The sequence below is a fragment of the Podarcis filfolensis genome (genome assembly GCF_964270895.1).
Source record: "Podarcis filfolensis genome assembly, chromosome: 1".
Classification (NCBI taxonomy): Eukaryota; Metazoa; Chordata; class Lepidosauria; order Squamata; family Lacertidae; genus Podarcis; species Podarcis filfolensis.
The window spans coordinates 12,812,831-12,833,104 of NC_139604.1; the positions used below are offsets into that span (position 1 = coordinate 12,812,831).

General features: G+C 41.8%; 2 protein-coding genes across 4 annotated transcripts in view; one reads left to right on the forward strand and one right to left on the reverse strand.

Annotated features, from left to right (window-relative positions):
* The window catches only part of CASP10 (caspase 10), a 127,026-nt gene that overhangs the window by 75,069 nt on the left and 31,683 nt on the right, over positions 1 to 20,274 (forward strand). The window lies entirely within an intron of this gene.
* TRAK2 (trafficking kinesin protein 2) overlaps positions 1 to 20,274 on the reverse strand; it is a 51,960-nt gene that overhangs the window by 9,070 nt on the left and 22,616 nt on the right. For 2 of the 3 annotated variants that reach the window (XM_083628074.1, XM_083628075.1), the window contains 8 exons: positions 9,933 to 9,986; positions 9,318 to 9,394; positions 8,358 to 8,474; positions 7,228 to 7,437; positions 5,348 to 5,426; positions 3,645 to 3,775; positions 2,626 to 2,700; positions 1,533 to 1,670 (listed from right to left, as the gene is read on the reverse strand). In XM_083628074.1, coding sequence (XP_083484200.1) covers positions 1,533 to 1,670; positions 2,626 to 2,700; positions 3,645 to 3,775; positions 5,348 to 5,426; positions 7,228 to 7,437; positions 8,358 to 8,474; positions 9,318 to 9,394; positions 9,933 to 9,986 — 881 coding nt within the window. The remainder of the gene's footprint in view (positions 1 to 1,532; positions 1,671 to 2,625; positions 2,701 to 3,644; positions 3,776 to 5,347; positions 5,427 to 7,227; positions 7,438 to 8,357; positions 8,475 to 9,317; positions 9,395 to 9,932; positions 9,987 to 20,274) is intronic. The other variant, XM_083628076.1, reaches the window with a different exon arrangement.

A 20,274-nucleotide genomic window follows, 5' to 3' on the forward strand; every position in this document is an offset into this window, starting at 1 on the left:
CTAACAGAACCAGGGAATCCAAAGGAAACTAAACTAACAAGTTGTGGATGAAGAATCAAGTTATATTTAAAATGGTTCAGAACTGTAACACCACTGTGATTCTGTAAAATCCGGATGCTGAAGTTAACTATCGTGCCAAGTCTGAGGTCAGAAATGTATATGTTAATTGCTGAATTTCCATCATTCAGTTGCAATGAGAAATTTCCCAACATTAATGAAGGAATTAAGTCATTCCTAACAGCAAATTAGCTGTTTCTGCATAGGAAGAATTATTTCATAGGATCCTTGTTCAAAACAAATGCTTTTAAAATGTTAAGTTCTGATTCTACAGTAGTCATAACACTGAGACCTTACTAGGCAGACAAGTGGCAAATAATCACAATATGTACATGGAATAAAGCCTGAATTATCCAAAAGTTATATTAAGCATCCTTTCAAAGTTTGCACATTCTTTCTAGCCACATGATATTCTAGTAACTCCTTCTTTATTTTGTGTGCACAACTGTGACCAGTTACCACTAAAGGCTAAATACAACACAGTCTCAGATGACCATGCTGTGTAGTTTTTTTTTTCCTTGACGAAAAGAGATAAGGAGGAAAAATGAAGCAGCTGCTTTTTCCACAGCCATCCTTGACAAACAGATGACTAAAGATCAGTCGGGGGTATCTATTCCTGCTTCCTCCCTCTGACGATGGAACAGGAGAAGGCAAAAAAAACAGGAACAGAGGTCACTAAGTGATTGGCTGAAAAGTCTGCATGATGGGTGAGGGGAGAGTATTAATGCTATAATGAGGATGCAAAGCCTGGAACAAAAGTCCCAGATTCTAGACTGCACTGCTGGGACTGAAGAAGCAACATTTCTTGGAGTCCTTCTGCTAAATGTTTTATGGAAAGAGTGAACCATGATACCAGAACGATAGTGACCTATGGGCCACACTAAGACAAACCATCATGCCTTAAGCATGAATGCAAAGTCCCTAGGGAGGAGCAAAGCAATCATTTCACTCCTTACAAGAAGCCCACAAACCAAGGCACCGGCTTAGCATGTTGTGCAAAGCTGGCTGATGTATACTAGAATTATCAAAAGCCTCCTTGTGCAGAATTGCCTGATTTTTATTTATGGTACATTTACACCCCTGCTTTCACCATTAAATCTTAGGTGGTGTACATGGACATCTCAGGACATCTCCCATCCAGAAACTGCCTAGCTTCAACAAGGAGTCTGCACATTTCAGCAGAACATGCGGTGACGCCTTCCTCCTTTTCCAGCTGGTTTGTGTGGTGTGATCCACAATTGCAAACACTGAACAACAGAGGCGATGTCGGGGAAGCTCTCTTAGAAACGACAAAAGTGGAAGGCTAAATTTAAAAGATGGAATCATAGCATGGCAGAGGTGGAGACCATTAGATCCCTTAGCGAACTGGCAGCTCTCTTTAAGGGACAAGGGCAGTCACAGTTCAAGTTTGCCCTTGAAGTTTCATGTTACTTAGAACCAGCTGCCGGTATCAAAGAAAAGCCTTGTCGAGTTACCACAGGAAAGGCTCCACATGACTGTGGGCGGCAGAGAAGGGCGGCGTGGCTGGCTTTGCTGCGAAGCCCCTTTGCTTCTTCCTGAGATTCATGCAACATCCCCAGACACTCTGCACTCCGCTCTTGCAAGTCATGCAGCTGGAAGAACACAAAATGTCAGTCATTTAGTAGGCAGAAAGAACAAAGCTACTGAAGAGGAGGGGGGAATCGCACGTAAGCCAAGGAAATATTATTGCATTCCACTTTGGTATGTACAGAGAACAGCACAAAAATGATACCCCTAAAAAACCCCAAAGTGTCACCCAACACTTCAGAATCCAGGGCTCCAACTTAATGCCTCTTGCTTTGTCTAAGTAGTGGCATGTTCCTAATTTTCTTCCTTACAGGTGTAAGGCAAATGGCATAAAAGGGCTTTTTAGCAGCAAGGAAATCTGAAGTTTAAACATGCTCTTTTCAGGAATCACTTCCTTCTTCCCAGTTGAAGGGGAATGTCCAATGGCTATATTTTTATGTGGAAATTCTTCCATTTCAACAACAATTTGTTTCATAAAATAAACAGAAACATAAAAAACACATGTCAGTCAGACTAGGCGATTTCAAAATTAACTTTTTAAGATACCTATATCAGGGAAATATTTTTTTTCCTTAATCCACAGTTCTTTGGACATATTGAAATCAATATGTTGATATGCTTTCAGTACTTTTATCTTCCCTTAAAACTTAAGCAATGTAAGGGAAGGGCTGCTTTCAATTTGCTTAAACTTAACATATTAAGTATCCTCTATTGATTTTTTTCCTAGTCAATTATTTTTCCAGTATTAATTACTGGAAAAAACTTCTGAGATATTTACACAACCTGTAAAATGAAAATGGCAATTTTCTTTTTAGCTTTGCCTATTCAACGCTGGTCAAATAAAAATAAGCTGAATTGGAGCCAAAACCATTTGGGGTATGGAAAAAATTCCATCAAATATTCAACATTTTCTACCCAACCACCCACACAGCTGAGTGTTTTTCATGGCAGAAGACAGTTCATATTCTCCTTTCTCCTTCCCTCCTCACTTTTCAAAAGTGAAAGTACAAAGATCAATACCTCTGCTGTCAGCTGTCTCTGGGCATCTTTGGAAGCTTGTAGGTGCAATTTCAACTCTTCCTTTTCAATTACATGCTGAGGGAACACAGAAGATGATTATTTCCGCCTTCCTTTCCAGAATATTATTGGAAGTAACAATCACTTAGCACAAGGAACTGCCCCCTACACTCCCATCAATGGTGGCAAACTGGATCTGACTGGCAGACCAGAACCAGAACTGGCCCATCCTCCACAGGGCACTTTTTACCACCCCAACCTTTCACCTTATGTCATTTGACAGGTGATTGAACTTTGAAGAAGCACTTAAATTGTGCTCACAGTTCTTCTTTTGCAGCCCCAGCTTGAATTCAAGCAGAAGCTGCAAAGAACCTATTCAGCAGCGATCAATTCCACTTGGGAGTTCCTGAGTGGAGCTAGTTCCTGGAAGGACTTCCATTTGGTGACCTCAAAGGGAACCATCAACAGTACCTTCCCAACTGCTGCCCTGCTAGTGTGGGATAAAAAGGTAAAGGACCCCTGACAGTTAAGTCCAGTTGCGAATGACTCTGGGGTTGCTGAGCTCATCTTGCTTTACTGGCCGAGGGAGCCAATGTTTGTCTGCAGACGGTTTTTCCGGGTCATGTGGCCAGCATGACTAAGCCGCTTCTGGCGAAACCAGAGCTGCGCATGGAAACGCGGTTTACCTTCCTGCCAGAGCGGTACCTATTTATCTACTGCACTTTGACATGCTTTCGAACTGCTAGGTTGGCAGGAGCAGGGACTGAGCAACGGGAGCTCACCCCGTCGCGGGGATTTGAACCGCCGACCTTCCGATTGGCAAGCCCTAGGTTCTGTGGTTTAGACCACAGCGCCACCTGCGTCCCTGTGGGATAACCTGCCCCAAATCATATGATGTCAGGTATGGGAGAGGTGAGTGTGGCTGGGGAAAAACCTCTTTGCAGGCCAGAGACTTGACAAGCCTAAACTGGCCCATGGAGCAAATGTTTCCCATCCCTGCTCTAGCCTATGAGTACACACACCTCTTTAATTTTATGCTGAAGATCAACAATCTGGGACAAGAGGGATGAGATCTCTTCCTGGTACTGAAGCAGCTCTTCATTCTTCCTTGCCAGCTCCTCACTCATTCTTGCTATCTGAGCATTCGTTTCCCCTAAAATATGCATCACAATACATGGTAAGTTAAGGAAATGACTTAACTAAGTACTGCCCATACTAAAATAACATAATAACTGAAGGCTTTCGCAAACCTAAGTTGTTGGGGGGGGGCGGGAATCGTAATGAAACAACAGCAAAAGCCAGAATCATCCAAATAGTAAAAAAGCAATCAAGGGAGGAATTCATTCCAGCATCTTGGTCATCAACAGTGCAAGTTTCCCAGACAGAATTATGCCCCCTCTCTGCTCCTGCATGCTGTTCTGGGGGTTTTCCATATCAAGCCAATTTTGGCAGGAGGAGGACAGGGAAAGCTCTGTTGTGCTAACTGTTGTCCTTGTGCAGTCATTTGCCAGCAGGGCTCAACAGTTGACACCCACGGCAAGATGGCAACAATCCTTACTCCAGCCCAGATGTTCTAGATTCTGCTTCTTACAGCAGCACTGGCCTTAGTCATAGCTAACACTAACTGGAATTTTGATATCAGCATCATACCATTGTTTCAACAACCTTGCAAATACTAGTTAGCACAAGATTTGTTCAGATTCCAGTCTTGACCACATTAAGGTTGGCAAGGGAAGGTTAGGGGAATAGGCAATTGTGGGGGGAAGGGACATGGGGAAGTGACACACTACCCTGTGGCTCATTTTGATAGCTAGGTAGGCAATTAGAAACATCAGGTCGGTAATACATAAAATTCTTTAGTAGGTTTGTCTAGGTATGTATGTGCAGAATTGAGAAACTGATATTGGTAAAGCAAACCTGGAGTATCAGTAGGAGATCTACAAGATCTTTAAGTTTGTGTGTCTGTTTTGAACAAGGCCACTTTAAAAAGGATTCTCATCGGTAAATTGCATAGCAGAGATTATTTTCTATAACTGGATGAGAACAACTAAAAGCTAGAAAGGTTGTTGAGAAGTGGCTCTTTTATTTAGATGACGTTAGAATTCAAAGTTTCTGAAAACCCCATATCTCACCTACAAAGTTTCAAGGGAGCCAAGAATAATGTAGTAATTCCAGGGCTTGCATTAAAGATGGTATTCTACTTGTTAAGACAGAATGAATTGCAAACTGTATTAAAGCATAAAAAATGTTAGTTGAAAACTTTTAGAAAAATATTATGACTGCCAAGCGTGAGAGATTAGAAAACGATCTGGAATATCATGCTTACATTAGAGAAAGAAAGAGGTTTGGGAATAAAAACAAAAATGGACCAGCTTTACAGGAGACAGAAATTCAAGCAGTAATCTGTTTAGACCAGTGAGAAACTATTTTACAACATGGTATAAATCACATGGTTTATATTTTCTGCTATTTTCATTTATACGTTTTCATGTTTCTTTACAGAAATGTATTTGCATTGTTGCCTGTGTCAAAATTTGCTTTATGAACCCTTGGGCTGCAGCAGGTTTAGAAAACTTAACATTTTTAAGGGAGGTCAATGCTAGTAAGGCTAATTGCTTATACAGATTTATGACATGGAAAGATAGGGGTGTGGCTGATGAGTTTATATTCAATGATAAAAATATTTTTCTTAATTCCTAGGGGAAGAAACCACCTATAGACTTACTGATCTCTTTGACACAGTCACTGACCAGCTGCTGTTCCTTCTCTTCGTATGTCATGGTTTCAGTCTTCAGATGGCAGGCCTTCAGAAACATTGAGAATTCTTCATTAATTTTAAAGATAGTCCTGCATGTAAATAGATTCTCTCCTCTACCCACTCCCCAACCAATCAAAAATAAGTTCACTATATCCTAAGATGTTGTGAATTTGACAATTAAGTGTGTCACTTGTTTCCATTTAAGCCACTTCCTTCACTTCAGGAAACACCAATTGCTATGAACAAATATGAAGTTGGGTGGTTATACAAATCAACCAACCACATTCTAAAACAGACACTTCAAAGGAAACCGTTTACTGCAAAAGCTGCCAGAGAAAGCAAGGAAATTAAGATTAACATTTCTGTTTGATCCACCTTGAGTTCAACATACTGCTAATTACCATGGCATTTTCTTTTTCTAATAGGTAGACGTATTTGTTAAACCTTAGCAATGTGTCGCTGTACTTATGTTGAATGTCTGCACTGATGCTTCATAATGCATATTTTATTTTTCTGGTATCTTCACTCTCTCTTATTTTTCCTTCTGTATTTTTTCCCTTATAATTCTAACACACACACACACCCTGTCAGAGAAATCCACTAGCCTGAAAACAAATGAAATCACCAATATCATACAAGATGTTAGAGAATATAGCTTTAAAAAATGGAGGTTTTCGTAATTAGTATTTTCATCTGAAATACAAAAAAGGACAATAAGCCTTCAGCAAAAGACAAAGTCACTTTCAATCTAAAATAAAGACATGGTAAGTATATAAAAAGGGACGCGGGTGGTGCTGTGGGTTAAACGACAGAGCCTAGGACTTGCCGATCAGAAGGTCGGCGGTTCGAATCCCCACGACAGGGTGAGCTCCCGTTGCTCGGTCCCTGCTCCTGCCAACTAGCAGTTCAAAAGCACGTCAAAGTGCAAGTAGATAAATAGGTACCGCTGCGGCGGGAAGGTTTGCCAGAAGCGGCTTAGTCATGCTGGCCACATGACCTGGAAGCTGTACGCCGGCTCCTTCGGCTAATAAAGCGAGATGAGCGCTGCAACCCCAGAGTTGGCCACGACTGGACCTAATGGTCAGGGGTCCCTTTACCCTTTACCATAAGTATATAAAGAATAACCAACTGAACAATGTATCTATGGGGTTTATGAGACTGAACTCTAAACTAAATCCTCAAGGGCCATCTTAGCTGCGGGTTCTGGAGGACCTGCTCTCTGTCTTACAGGCCTTTTCCACCTGGCCTGGAATGGTGGGTCCCTGACTGACTCCAGCTGCAAAAGCTGAGGCTGTTGAAGAAGCCACAGACCATCTTGGCTGTCACTTAGCGCAGACCCAGGTCATTGAGCCTGAGCTTCCACAGCTGTCACCCGCCATGAACCACCATTGGCAGGATTGGCAGCAACAGTAGCTATGTTCTGTGCTTATGGTATTTTACTTTCTTGTTAATCAGATGTGCATTTTATATTTGACTTCCTTTAGTAATGTTTTATTTTGGAATGTCTAAGATATTTCTCGTTAACTTTGTTGCATTAAATGTGCATTCTGTGCGGCAGCTGATCTCCTTTGTAATGTTTTGTTTTGAAATCTTTAAGATAACATGTGAGCATCCTGTTAAATGCTCTGAATGTATACTTTATATCTGTTTTATTCCGGATTGTTTTATTTGATGGTTTAAGATGTTGTAAACTGCTTTGAAAATTTTCCTTAAAATGCAAGTACTGAAATGAAATGATGATGATGAGGATATCACAAGCTTGTCCTGAGTTTCAGTAGATCCTTAAGATCTGTTTCCCAATTCCAGTTAAGAATGCTTGACAGAAATATGAACGTAGCTAAACTTACCTTTGTCCGAAGAGAAATGTTTTCCTCCTCCAGTTCCCTGAGTTTATCCTGCAATATATCCAACTGTAGAAGACTCTGTGACAGGTTGAAGGACTCATTGAAGCGCAGGGGCGTGGAACAGCTGGAGTCAGTCTCGCTTTCTTCAGAAGCAATGGACACGACACGAAGCAGCTCATCTTTTTTTGTTAGTTCATGTTGCAGCTGGTGAACCTGATTTCAAACAACTTTTTTTTACTGAACACGGTCAACAATGCACAACATTGCAACCACCTCCAGTGAACTGGGGCTCTAGATTGGAGGGCTCCACCCATTTCTCTGCAGTAGCTACCTATGTTGAACTGCCAATTGCAAGATACTTTTGAGACTCAATGAGTAACTCTGCTTAAATAGCTTGCCAAGTTCCGCACTGTCCTACAAGACATATTATAGTATTGTTTTTCTCATTGTACATAGGACATTGACCAAGCATTACAACATTTTTCATACTGAATTTGCTGGCTGATTTGACTTCTTCATCACATTATGTTTCTTCTTCTTTTCCAAATTTTTTTATTGATTTTCCACATTTATCACAGAAATGACATAACAAAACAACACACAACAGAGAAAAACATACTACGCTACAAAACACTAAACACACAAGAAAAAGAATTTATTTTTTCAAATACCTAATTCTCATTACATTAATAACTGACTTCCTCAAATCCCCTCTAACTGAATTTCATTATATCACCTGTATAAGTTTTCCAAATTCATATTTCTAATGATATTAACTCCTTTCATTTACTAACTTCTTCTCCTTTATTAATATTGTACTCCATAATATTTACTTCCACATATTCATATTCTACCCCTAAGCCTATTTGTTACTTCCAAGAATTTTCTATTTATCTAAATATTCTTTAAATTTCTTCCAATCCTCTTGAGTCTCCTCTTCTTTCTGGTCACAGATTCTTCCAGTCAGGTCAGCCAGCTCCATAAAGTCCAACATCTTCATCTGCCACATCACATTATGTTTCAAATAAATACACATTTCTGTAGAGGGTTTAGTCTGATGCAATCATCTGATCTTCCACCATACAGCAAGCACCTCCGGCCACTTAAAATGCTTCAGGTTTAATACTACTTACTTTATCAAAGGCTTGTCCCAGTTGTTCTTCCAGAGCTTCATTTTGCTCAGTTAGGATATGGTTCCGTTTAAGCAGGGCTTGTCCAATTCGTGCTGCCAATTCAAGGTCCCGATCTCTCTGCTCAGAAAGACCAAGAGAGGACTTTATGATCCTGCCCAAATTTAAGATCTGCATTTAAGGTCTTGCTTGTGTGTCTGCTTTTAAATTGACTAGGTGCTGAGCACACGAAACAGGGCCTTCACAACGGTAGCTCTGCTGATGTGAAACTATCTTCCAGTTAACATTTATTTGCTTAACCCATTCAGACCTGGAATTCAAGAAAGCCTTAAGAGTTTCTTTTTACTATTGCCTCTCCTTAAGAATTTGCCTGATCTAATTTGTTATCTCTTATGTGCCTGTTTATCTGAATCTATACACTGGGCTGATAAATTCGTACCAAACCAGTTAAAAACAAACAAACTATTGTTTAATGTGAACAATCATGCAGTGTTTGAATCATTCTTCTCTTGTGGTTGCCACAACTTCTGGGAACAACCCAATGCCTATTTTGACATGACGTTCAAATCGAGGCTCGTGGTTTGTAAAAGCCAACATGGCGATTCTGGCACTCAGTCGGTGAGCTCCAGCTGTTTTAACATCCTTTAATAATTATCTGCAGCTCTTTAAAATGTGACTTATTTTTGCCTAAACATTCCCTTTTAATTCTCAGACCAATTCTTGGTAGCACAGCAGTTTATGACTTGAGTCATAAATCTTTTTGCCTGCTACAATTTTTTAAAGAGATCTTGTAACTCAGACATCTGTAGCTCAGTCAGTTTTGGGCACCTCTAGGTATGTCTGGGAGAGCTCAACATCAGCCATACTGAGCTAGGTGGACTAATACTTTGACTCAGCTTAAGGCAGCTTCCTATGTACAGCAAATAAATCTTAACAAGTACAAAAAAAAAAAAATAACTGTACCTCAGCCAGCAGATGTGTGACCACTTCAACATCATTACAGTTGTTTGTCACCAGCTCTCGTCTGTCTGTGCCAAGAACTGAAAACCGAAATAACTTCTTAATGTGGTTTAAACAAAACACAGAGGGTTGAATCCAGTGCTCCGCATGCTTCACTCCATTATGCAATTTGACTTGTTTCCTTTCCTCTCCCTCCATGTGTCCCCAAGATCTGCTCTGAAAGGTCCCCCAACTCTCCAGAGATTATTTTAAGGGTACATGGAGGGGGCAGGAGAGAAAGGCGTTCAACTGCGCAAATGGAAGTCCATTGCTGGAGTGTTGGATACCACTCAGAATCCCTAAGTGATACACACTTGGGAACTTCCAGGATACTTGCGAGAATTAGTGGATGGCTTGAAAGACATGTTAAAATGTATATGGAAACCATGAAACAATAACAGTATGGAGCAGTAGAGAGCAGGAGGAATAGGGAAAGCAAAACTTTAGCCATTAGTTTTAATGGAAAGGTTTGCAATGGAAGATTAAGAAAAAGCATGACAACCATGGAAGTGTTAAACAACAAGCAATTTCTACTATCTCGTCATGCAAAGGGTGGGATCAGGTGGGCACTTGAATTACCTTGGGCATGTTTGTGAGGTCCGGCCAAGGAAGAAGGGGGAAGTTCAAGAAGAGCTAGTACGGAAGAACAGAATAAAAGCAGAAGAGGAAAAGGAAAACATCAATAGTTACAAAACTGTTGTGGTTTCTGGATTTGTGGTTCGGTTACCAAAACATACTTGCTATATATAGCCCTGAATGTTCAAGGAAGTTCCTATTACTGTGTCAGATGTCCTGATGCAGCTGCGGCAATCTGTATGCAGAAGCATGAAATGGCTCAGAAAAACTGTACATCCAGCACCTGGGTCTGAATCCCTTGCTGGACAGAATGTGTGCATACAGCAGATGGTTGACAGAGTTGACTCTGAGAGTGGCATCTACAGGAAAATCCTCACATGCAGCAATATTTGCACTGCACAGTGCCACACAATAGGATCTCTAGACAGAGGCCATGTAGCACATCAACTGTTTACATCTCATAGAACGGAATGGATAACCCCTGAGTCCATGAGGCTCTTTCTACACTGTAGATACTATTGTATTCTGGCTTCAGATCAGGCTTTTTAAAAAATGCCAAATTAGAAAAGTAGCTGGGAAACATTTATGCGCAGTTTTATTTGTCAACCATGTTTTCTTATTTTCTCATTTTGCAGATAATCAAAGAACAATGACACAAACAAAACCGCCACCTGCCCTCCTCAGGAGATGAGATTACAGATTACCATGAGGCCAGCACCCCCTAGGACAACACAATTCCAGTCACTTATCCAAATGAATAAACAAGTTATATGGTTTAAAATTGGGCTAGCCATAAAATTTTGTAGTGTGTGGGAAGTTGCACTGTGTCCTCTTTAGCCGTGTGCAGTTGTAAAAGCAACATCTGAGCTATTGTCACAAACATTTTTAATTCCTAGGAATATTTAAGTGTATACATGTCACACAGCAAAGATAGATAACTGAACCTCACCAAGCAAAGAGGTAACTGCTTCAACATCAATTAACTTTAAAAATGGGTACATCACCTGATGAACACTTAGTTGGACACACTCCAAAAAATGAGTGTTCATTATCCACAAGTATCTGAAGAAACTGAATTGATTTCCCACTAAGGCAGAAATTCTATGCACACTTACCTAGAAGTAAGCCACATGGATATAGTTGGACTTACGGAAAAGTGTGTTTAGGATTGCAGCTTAAAGGGTTTAGGGAATGCATCTAATCCAATGGGCATGAAAATCTTTTTAACACAAATCACAGAAGGTTCCGATGATTTACATCGGGTGTGGATATAGGAACATGTTATATAATTTCCATTCCAACAGAATTTCATTTGTAGGCTTCCATAGCATGGAATGTTGGGCTTTTACTGTGAGAAGGTACAGAGAGGAAGCAAGTGTTGCCTCCTCAAAGCAGTTATTGCAGAGCTTACTTACTCAGAAGTATGTCTCCCTATACTCAATGGGACTTACTCTTAGGAAAGTGTGCATTGGACTGCAGCCTAAAGTTCCCTAAGGAAGGGCTTGTGGAAGCCTAAATAGAATGAACATTAAAGGATATTTTGCATCCCCCTTATTTCTGCGTGTGGTATTACTGATAAGCAGAGTCTCAAGTTAACTTCTTTTTAGCCTTTTCCTCCCTTCCCCTGGAGAGTGAACTTACTTTCCTGTGAAAGCTAGCAGCAAAAGTATCCTGGCTCTGCTCCAACCAGTAGGAGGAAAAGCCAGTTCAATAACAAGCAAGCCCTGATATTATCCTTATTGTAAATCCTAGGTGTGCCACCACAGAGCAAATATAGAGAACTGAACCTTAGCAAGCAAAGATTGACTATTTCAACATCAATAATTTCTTAAAAGGTGGGTACATCATTCTATATGCCTGTTGTCTTTGTCCATGGAGTTTTCTTGGCAAGGATACTGGAGTGGCTTGCCGGTTCCTCCTCCAGGTGGATCACGTTTGGTCAAAACTCTCCACTATGACCTGTTCATCTTGTGTGCCCTGCTCGGCGTAGTTCATAGCTTCTCTGAGTTCTTCAAGCCCCTTCGCCACGGCAAGGCAGTGATCCATGAAGGGGCAGTGATCCATGAAGGGGGCAGTGATCCATGAAGGGGAAAAGGTTAAAATCAGCGTCGACGAAGGTGGGATTCGAACCCACGCGTGCAGAGCACAATGGATTAGCAGTCCATCGCCTTAACCACTCGGCCACCTCGTCTCTTCCTGGGCATCAGTGAACTAAAATGGACGGGAATGGGCGAATTCAGTTCGGATGACCATCACATCTACTACTGTGGGCAAGAAACCCGTAAAAGAAACGGAGTGGCCCTCATAGTCAACAAAAGAGTGGCGAAAGCTGTACTGGGATGCAATCTCAAAAATGATAGAATGATCTCGATACGAATCCAAGGCAGACCTTTTAACATCACAGTAATCCAAGTTTATGCACCAACCACTGGTGCTGAAGAAACTGAAATAGACCAATTTTATGAAGACTTACAAGACCTTATAGAAGTGACACCAAAGAAGGATGTTCTTCTCATTATAGGGGATTGGAATGCTAAAGTAGGGAATCAAGAGATAAAAGGAACAACTGGCAAGTTTGGCCTTGGAGATCAAAACGAAGCAGGGCAAAGGCTAATAGAGTTCTGTCAAGAGAACAAGCTGGTCATCACAAACACGCTTTTCCAACAACACAAGAGACGTCTCTACACATGGACATCACCAGATGGGCAGTATCGAAATCAGATTGATTATATTCTCTGCAGCCAAAGATGGAGAAGTTCTATACAGTCAGCAAAAACAAGACCTGGAGCTGACTGTGGCTCAGATCATCAGCTTCTTATAGCAAAATTCAAGCTTAAACTGAAGAAAGTAGGAAAAACCACTGGGCCGGTAAGATACAATCTAAGTCAAATCCCTTATGAATACACAGTGGAAGTGAGGAACAGGTTTAAGGATTTAGATTTGCTGGACAGAGTGCCTGAAGAACTATGGATGGAGGCTCGTAACATTGTACAGGAGGCAGCAACGAAAACCATCCCAATGAAAAGGAAATGCAAGAAAGCAAAGTGGCTGTCCAACGAGGCCTTACAAATAGCGGAGGAGAGAAGGCAAGCAAAATGCGAGGGAGATAGTGAAAGATACAGGAAATTGAATGCAGATTTCCAAAGAATAGCAAGGAGAGACAAGAAGGCCTTCTTAAACGAGCAGTGCAAACAAATAGAGGAAAACAACAGAATGGGAAGAACCAGAGATCTGTTCAAGAAAATTGGAGATATGAAAGGAACATTTCGTACAAAGATTACCATAATAAAGGACAAAAGTGGTAAGGACCTAACAGAAGCAGAAGACATCAAGAAGAGGTGGCAAGAATACACAGAGGAATTATACCAGAAAGATATGGATGTCTCGTACACCCCAGGTAGTGTGGTTGCTGACCTTGAGCCAGACATCCTGGAAAGTGAAGTCAAATGGGCCTTAGAAAGCACTGCAAATAACAAGGCCAGTGGAAGTGATGGTATTCCAGCTGAACTATTTAAAATTTTAAAAGATGATGCTGTTAAGGTGCTACACTCAATATGCCAGCAAATTTGGAAAACTCAGCAGTGGCCAGAAGATTGGAGAAGATCAGTCTACATCCCAATCCCAAAGAAGGGCAGTGCCAAAGAATGCTCCAACTACCGCACAATTGCACTCATTTCACACGCTAGCAAGGTTATGCTTAAAATTCTACAAGGAAGGCTCAAACAGTATGTGGATCGAGAACTCCCAGAAGTGCAAGCTGGATTTAGAAGAGGCAGAGGAACCAGAGACCAAATTGCAAACATGTGCTGGATTATGGAGAAAGCTAGAGAGTTCCAGAAAGACATCTACTTCTGCTTCATTGACTATGCAAAAGCCTTTGACTGTGTCGACCACAGCAAACTATGGCAAGTTCTTAAAGAAATGGGAGTGCCTGATCACCTCATCTGTCTCCTGAGAAATCTCTATGTGGGACAAGAAGCTACAGTTAGAACTGGATATGGAACAACTGATTGGTTCAAAATTGGGAAAGGCGTACGACAAGGCTGTATTTTGTCTCCCTGCTTATTTAATTTATACGCAGAATACATCATGCGAAAGGCTGGGCTGGATGAATCCCAAGCTGGAATTAAGATTGCCGGAAGAAATATCAACAACCTCAGATATGCAGATGACACAACCTTGATGGCAGAAAGTGAGGAGGAATTAAAGAACCTTTTAATGAGGGTGAAAGAGGAGAGTGCAAAATATGGTCTGAAGCTCAACATCAAAAAAACGAAGATCATGGCCACTGGTCCCATCACCTCCTGGCAAATAGAAGGGGAAGAAATGGAGGCAGTGAGAGATTTTACTTTCTTGGGCTCCATGATCACTGCAGATGGTGACAGCAGCCACGAAATTAAAAGACGCCTGCTTCTTGGGAGAAGGGCAATGACAGGCCTAGACAGCATCTTGAGAAGTAGAGACGTCACCTTGCCAACAAAGGTCCGTATAGTTAAAGCCATGGTTTTCCCAGTAGTGATGTATGGAAGTGAGAGCTGGACCATAAAGAAGGCTGATCGCCGAAGAATTGATGCTTTTGAATTATGGTGCTGGAGAAGACTCTTGAGAGTCCCATGGACTGCAAGAAGATCAAATGCATCCATTCTTAATGAAATCAGCCCTGAGTGCTCACTGGAAGGACAGATCGTGAAGCTGAGGCTCCAGTACTTTGGCCACCTCATGAGAAGAGAAGACTCCCTGGAGAAGACACTGATGCTGGGAAAGATGGAGGGCACAAGGAGAAGGGGGCGACAGAGGATGAGATGGTTGGATAGTGTTTTCGAGGTTACCAGCATGAGTTTGACTAAACTGCGGGAGGTAGTGGAGGACAGAGGTGCCTGGCGTGCTCTGGTCCATGGGGTCACGAAGAGTCGGACACGACTAAACGACTAAACAACAACAACATCATTCTATGAACACTGGGCTGTTTTTTCATTGTTTCACTGCTGTACAACTCCAACAAAGAAGTGTTCACCTAGTTATAGTTAACTCACATTATTTATGAATGTTTTGATGCCTTTTGTTTTAAATATCTAATTTTTAAATACTTCGACCAGAAAGGGCCATGGTGATGGATTATGCAAAGGCCACTAAAATGTAGCTGGGGCACTCCCTGACTTACAGAGTAGCAATGGCTTGTGTGCCATAGAGAACAGTAAACACATAGATCGCAAATATTTTTTATGCCTCTATTTATATCCAAATGGCTTACAGCTTATTTGAGAAGAGGTCAGAAAGAGGGAATGAAATAATTCATTTTTCTTAAAGAATGGAAGGACAAATGCCATCACAGCTTAAATTCTAAGAACAGTTGTTCAGCGATGCTGTGCAACCAACGGCATTATCAAATTCTTCAAAGTGCTCTAGCAATTTTGCGTTCTCAAAGCACTTCACAAACATTATCTTCGGGGAATTCTCACAACTATCCTGCAAGATGGGTCAGTAACACCCCAACATTTTAAAAGCATTATATAATGGCAGGATTCCTACGAAATGGCAAACCGTAGCTTGCCATGCACAAGCAGATCATGTGCATTTTGCTCTTTCACACTAGTGCCAGGAGGAAACAAACCACAATCCCTGGCTAAACATTATGCCCAAACCAAAAATCATGGGTTGTTTTTTTCCATGCTAAACCACAATGGTAATTCAAAATTTGTTCTTTGTGTTTATGATTCACTGATAGGCAAACATGACAAATATGCCACAAATATTGAAAGATCAAAGGAAGAAAAGGAGTCTACGATCTCACTGGGCAAGAGTCAGCCCATTGTATAAACCGAAGCAGCTTTTTAGCTCCCAGGCAGAAGATGTATACCGTATTTTTTGCTCTGTAAGACACACTTTTCCCCTCCTAAAAAGTAAGGGGAAATGTGTGTGCGTCTTATGGAGCGAATGCAGGCTGCGCAGCTTTCGCTGAAGCAAGGAGAGAAAGAGGGATCAGTGCGCGCCAATCCCTCTTGCTCTCCTGGCTTCAGGGATAGCCGCCCAAAGCCTCCTGAGTGCAGTGGGAGCACTCCCGCTGTGCTCTGGAGGCTTCACGTTGCTTTTGCTGAAGCCAGGAGAGCAAGAGGGATCGATCCCTCTTGCTCTCCTGGCTTCGCTTCGCTGGAGAGGCGCTGTGCAGCTTTCCTTCTCTGCGCAGTGCCCCTTCAGCGAAGCGGGAGGAGAAACGGACCCCTTCCGTTTCTCCTCCCGCTTTGCTGGAGAGGCGCTGAGCAGAGAGGGAGAGAATGGTTTTTTTTCTTGTTCTCCTCCTCTAAAACTAGGTGCGTCTTATGGTCGCGTGCATCTTATAGAGCGAAAAATACGGTAATTTAATTCTGTATCTTATAGGGACCTTCCCTCAAAAGCTAAGAGAGAGAAGGCTTACTAAGGCCACTAATAGTGCAGTTCTACTCATGTCTACTCAGAAGTAAATTCTAATGAATTCAATGCAGCTTACTTCCAAGGTAAATGGGTCAGGATTTCAGCCTCTGAGTTTATGGCTGAGGCTAGATTCAAACTGTGTCTAAAGAGGTTGGTCAGGATTACCACCATGCTATTCCAACAGTCAACTACAATTCTACAAAACGATTCCGGATTGATAACTTGTAGTTAGCCCAAAATCAGGATAAAAGGAATCTATGTGAAGTATTTATGTGCCCACTTACCCTGTAGAGTGACAGCTGTAAGCAGCTCTTCATTTTGATTCATGTCCCTGTTGTCTAGTGCCATGTCCAAGTGTATACGGAACAGTTCAGAATATGCCAAGAAACAGTGCTTGTTCAGTATTTTTCCTTCTGCAGCAGGCACTGCCTCTGCGCCACAACACAATAACTTTCTAATATTTACTCAAGTTGTCTAGCAAATAAACATTCCTGAACAGTAGTGCCATAAAGCAGGGAGGAGTTATATTGCAATACTATACTATCAGCACAGTGAGTTCAGAGTGCATTAGAAAAATGATGCTCTAGTTCCCTAGATTCAGGACTCTAAAAATATGCAGCATTGCAATTTGATCTAATCCTCCTATAGAAGTTAGATTTCTTATTTATTCTTAAGCTGTAGGTGTTCATAGAGTACTCTAATCCGATGCAATACTGATTCTGCCCTGCTAAATTAATTACTGATAGCTGTGAGCTTTCATTTGAATATATTCTGATGTTGCATTGCTGTGACCATGCAGACCAGAGTTGTTTAAGAATTTCAGGGCAGCAGATCTGCTATGGAAACAGTAAATTCACCAAAGCTGTATAATTAGTTTTAAACGGGAATGCATGCACTCCTTTTTTGTAAATAATAATTTCTATCCTCTACTTTCCTTACATTCCTTGTTTTATGTATTTACCGTATTTTTTGCCCCACAGGACGCACCGCCCTATAGGACACACCTAGTTTTTTTTTTGGGGGGGGGGAAATAAAGAAACCCCCCCCCCGGCACGGGGCTGGGGAAGCCCAAGCTTCCGCCAAACCCAGCCGCCAGAACAGGCAGCTCTGGGAGCTTGCGGGGCTGGGGGAGGGGGAAGCCTGAGTTTCCCCCTCCCCCAGAACGGGTCCCAGAGCGATACAGAAGCTGCGCGCAGTTACGGCATCGCTCTGGCAGCTTGCGTGGCTGGGGGAGGGGGAAGCCCGAGCTTCCCCCTCCCCCCGCCCCCAGAATGGAGCCCGGGAGGGCAGGCAGCTCTGCGCAACCTTCCGGAGGCTGGCACGGCTTGGCGCTGGGCTCCGGAGGGTCGCGCAGAGCTGCGCGGACCCCGGGAGGGCAGGCAGCTTTGCGCGACCCTCCGGAGGCTGGCACGGCTTGGCGCCGGGCTCCGGAGGGTTGCGCAGAGCTTCCTGAAGCCTGGAGAGCGAGAGCCTCTCACTCTCCAGGCTTCAGCGAAAGCCTGTATTCGCCCCATAGGACGCACCCACATTTCCCCTTCATTTTTGAAGGGGAAAAAGTGTGTCCTATAGGGCGAAAAATACGGTATTTAATTTATATCCCATTCTATACCAAGAGCTCTGAGTAGTTTACAGAATTTTTAAAAATAGCCATGACCCCTGATGGCTCACAATCTAAGGACTGTGATTTAGAATCTCAGATCAAGCAATACAGAAACCACATTGAGACATCCAGATGTTACAAACCCAAGCAAAATATCTCTCCTACTTCCTAGCTGCCTATGAATGAGCATTTCTGTGTGAAACCTGTCCCCAACTGTTTTATTATATTTATATTGTTCTGAAGAAGGGGTTAGGAAAGGAAAGAAATAAGAGATTTACATCATTAGTTCATTTCTGCAACGGCTTACTAAAAGCACATGTTATGCTACAATGAGTATTTTGCATTTCTGGTAAAAAAAACCCCTAGTTATTATTTTTTTTTAAATGAGGATAGTAACAACAGAGAGGGGCAAAATATTGTACATTTCAATTTTTCGAAGTTCTCATAAAACTGAAAAACTAGACAAAGTCAAAACAAGTTACTGATGGGAGTCAACCAGGTAAGTTGTAGAGATGCAGAAAAAATGTGTTGGAATAGACCTGTCGCTAAATCTCCTGGGAGACTGTACTCATTTTGCCTAACAGTTTTTAAGTGAGTTTTGGGGGTGGGAACGATGGGGAAGCATCAGGAAGAAAGAATACATGTATACTTCACATTGCATGAGAAAGTCCAAGGTTGTTATGTGTTCATCTCAAAACTAATCAATTTTTGAATACAATACTATGAGACTAAGATACCTTTTAAGCAGTCATGGATCAACTTCATATAACCAGAACAGCCAAACAAATTAACCCTCTAAAAATACAGACGACTTGCAACTTACAAGGGGGTTAAGTTCTAGAGATAGCACATAGAGCCAAAATAGTGTATAGTCAAAACACACACTTCCTGCACCTCCAGATGTTCTCACAAATGCAAAGACGGGTGGGATTGATGTTTTTCCCACTGGATGCCCTCTGCCCCTGGCTAAGCATGTAAAGCTGAATTCATGCAAGTTAGATGCTGACAGGCCTAGCCAGCATCTGGAGAAGTAGAGACATCACCTTGCCAACAAAGGTCCATATAGTTAAAGCTATGGTTCTCCCAGTAGTGATGTATGGAAGTGAGAGCTGGACCATAAAGAAGGCTGATCGCCGAAGAATTGATGCTTTTGAATTATGGTGCTGGAGGAGACTCTTGAGAGTCCCGTGGACTGCAAGAAGATCAAACCTATCCATTCTTAAGGAAATCAGCCCTGAGTGCTCACTGGAAGGACAGATCGTGAAGCTGAGGCTCCAGTACTTTGGCCACCTCATGAGAAGAGAAGACTCCCTGGAGAAGACCCTGATGTTGGGAAAGATGGAGGGCACAAGAAGAAGGGGGCGACAGAGGACGAGATGGTTGGATAGTGTTTTCGAGGTTACCAGCTTGAGTTTGACCAAACTGCGGGAGGCAGTGGAGGACAGAGGTGCCTGGCGTTCTCTGGTCCATGGGGTCACGAAGAGTCGGACACGACTAAACGACTAAACAACAAACAGGTTTAAGTTGTGAGTTGACCATAATTGCCTTTACCACCTCCAGTCCAAGAGTACAAAAGAGCTGTAATTTTTAAGCCTTGTACACAGTATTGCAAATTGGGTTTTTGTGGAAAAACACAAGGATCACTTATGACACACACTTCATTACACATCTGTGTGATCCCATGCAGAAATATGTGCAAGTCATCTGTTTGCATTCATATTTTTCTGGTCTGAAAAAGACAACCCTAGTTTTTAGTTAAAAAATGACCAAAACAATTATTATGCAGCCCTAACCAAATTGTCTTCAATAGTACCAAATTATCTGTTTAGGAAGAGAGAACAGTTTGGGATTTTCAGTGAGAGCAAATTGTTTCCTGCTATGGGGCCAAGCCTACTTTTCAAGCTCTGTACATAACCAATATTTCATAAGGCTCTTTTCAACATTTTGGCAAAATTAAGTTCTAAGAATCCAGAAATGTGAACACCTACCCACAGTACACTGAACAACTATTTTTATGATGATAGAATAGCTTAAAGAGTGAAAGTGAAAAACATGGAAATAAAAAGCTGTATAAGTCAATCTTTAAGCAGACCTACATTGTTAGAGTTGTATAATCAAGTTATGAAAGGAAAAAAAGATACCAAGGCTCTGTTTATTTTAAGGGTTTTGCATATAACCCAAGGTAATTCTCTCAGTTATAACCAACCATTTATTCCCCCATAAGCTAAGTTCTTTTGTAACTCTGACCAAGAGTTATAAAATGTGAATTGCTACCAGCATTATGCCTACTTTTTATAGTCTGATGCATTTGGAAATAAACATATTTCTGGGTGTGTG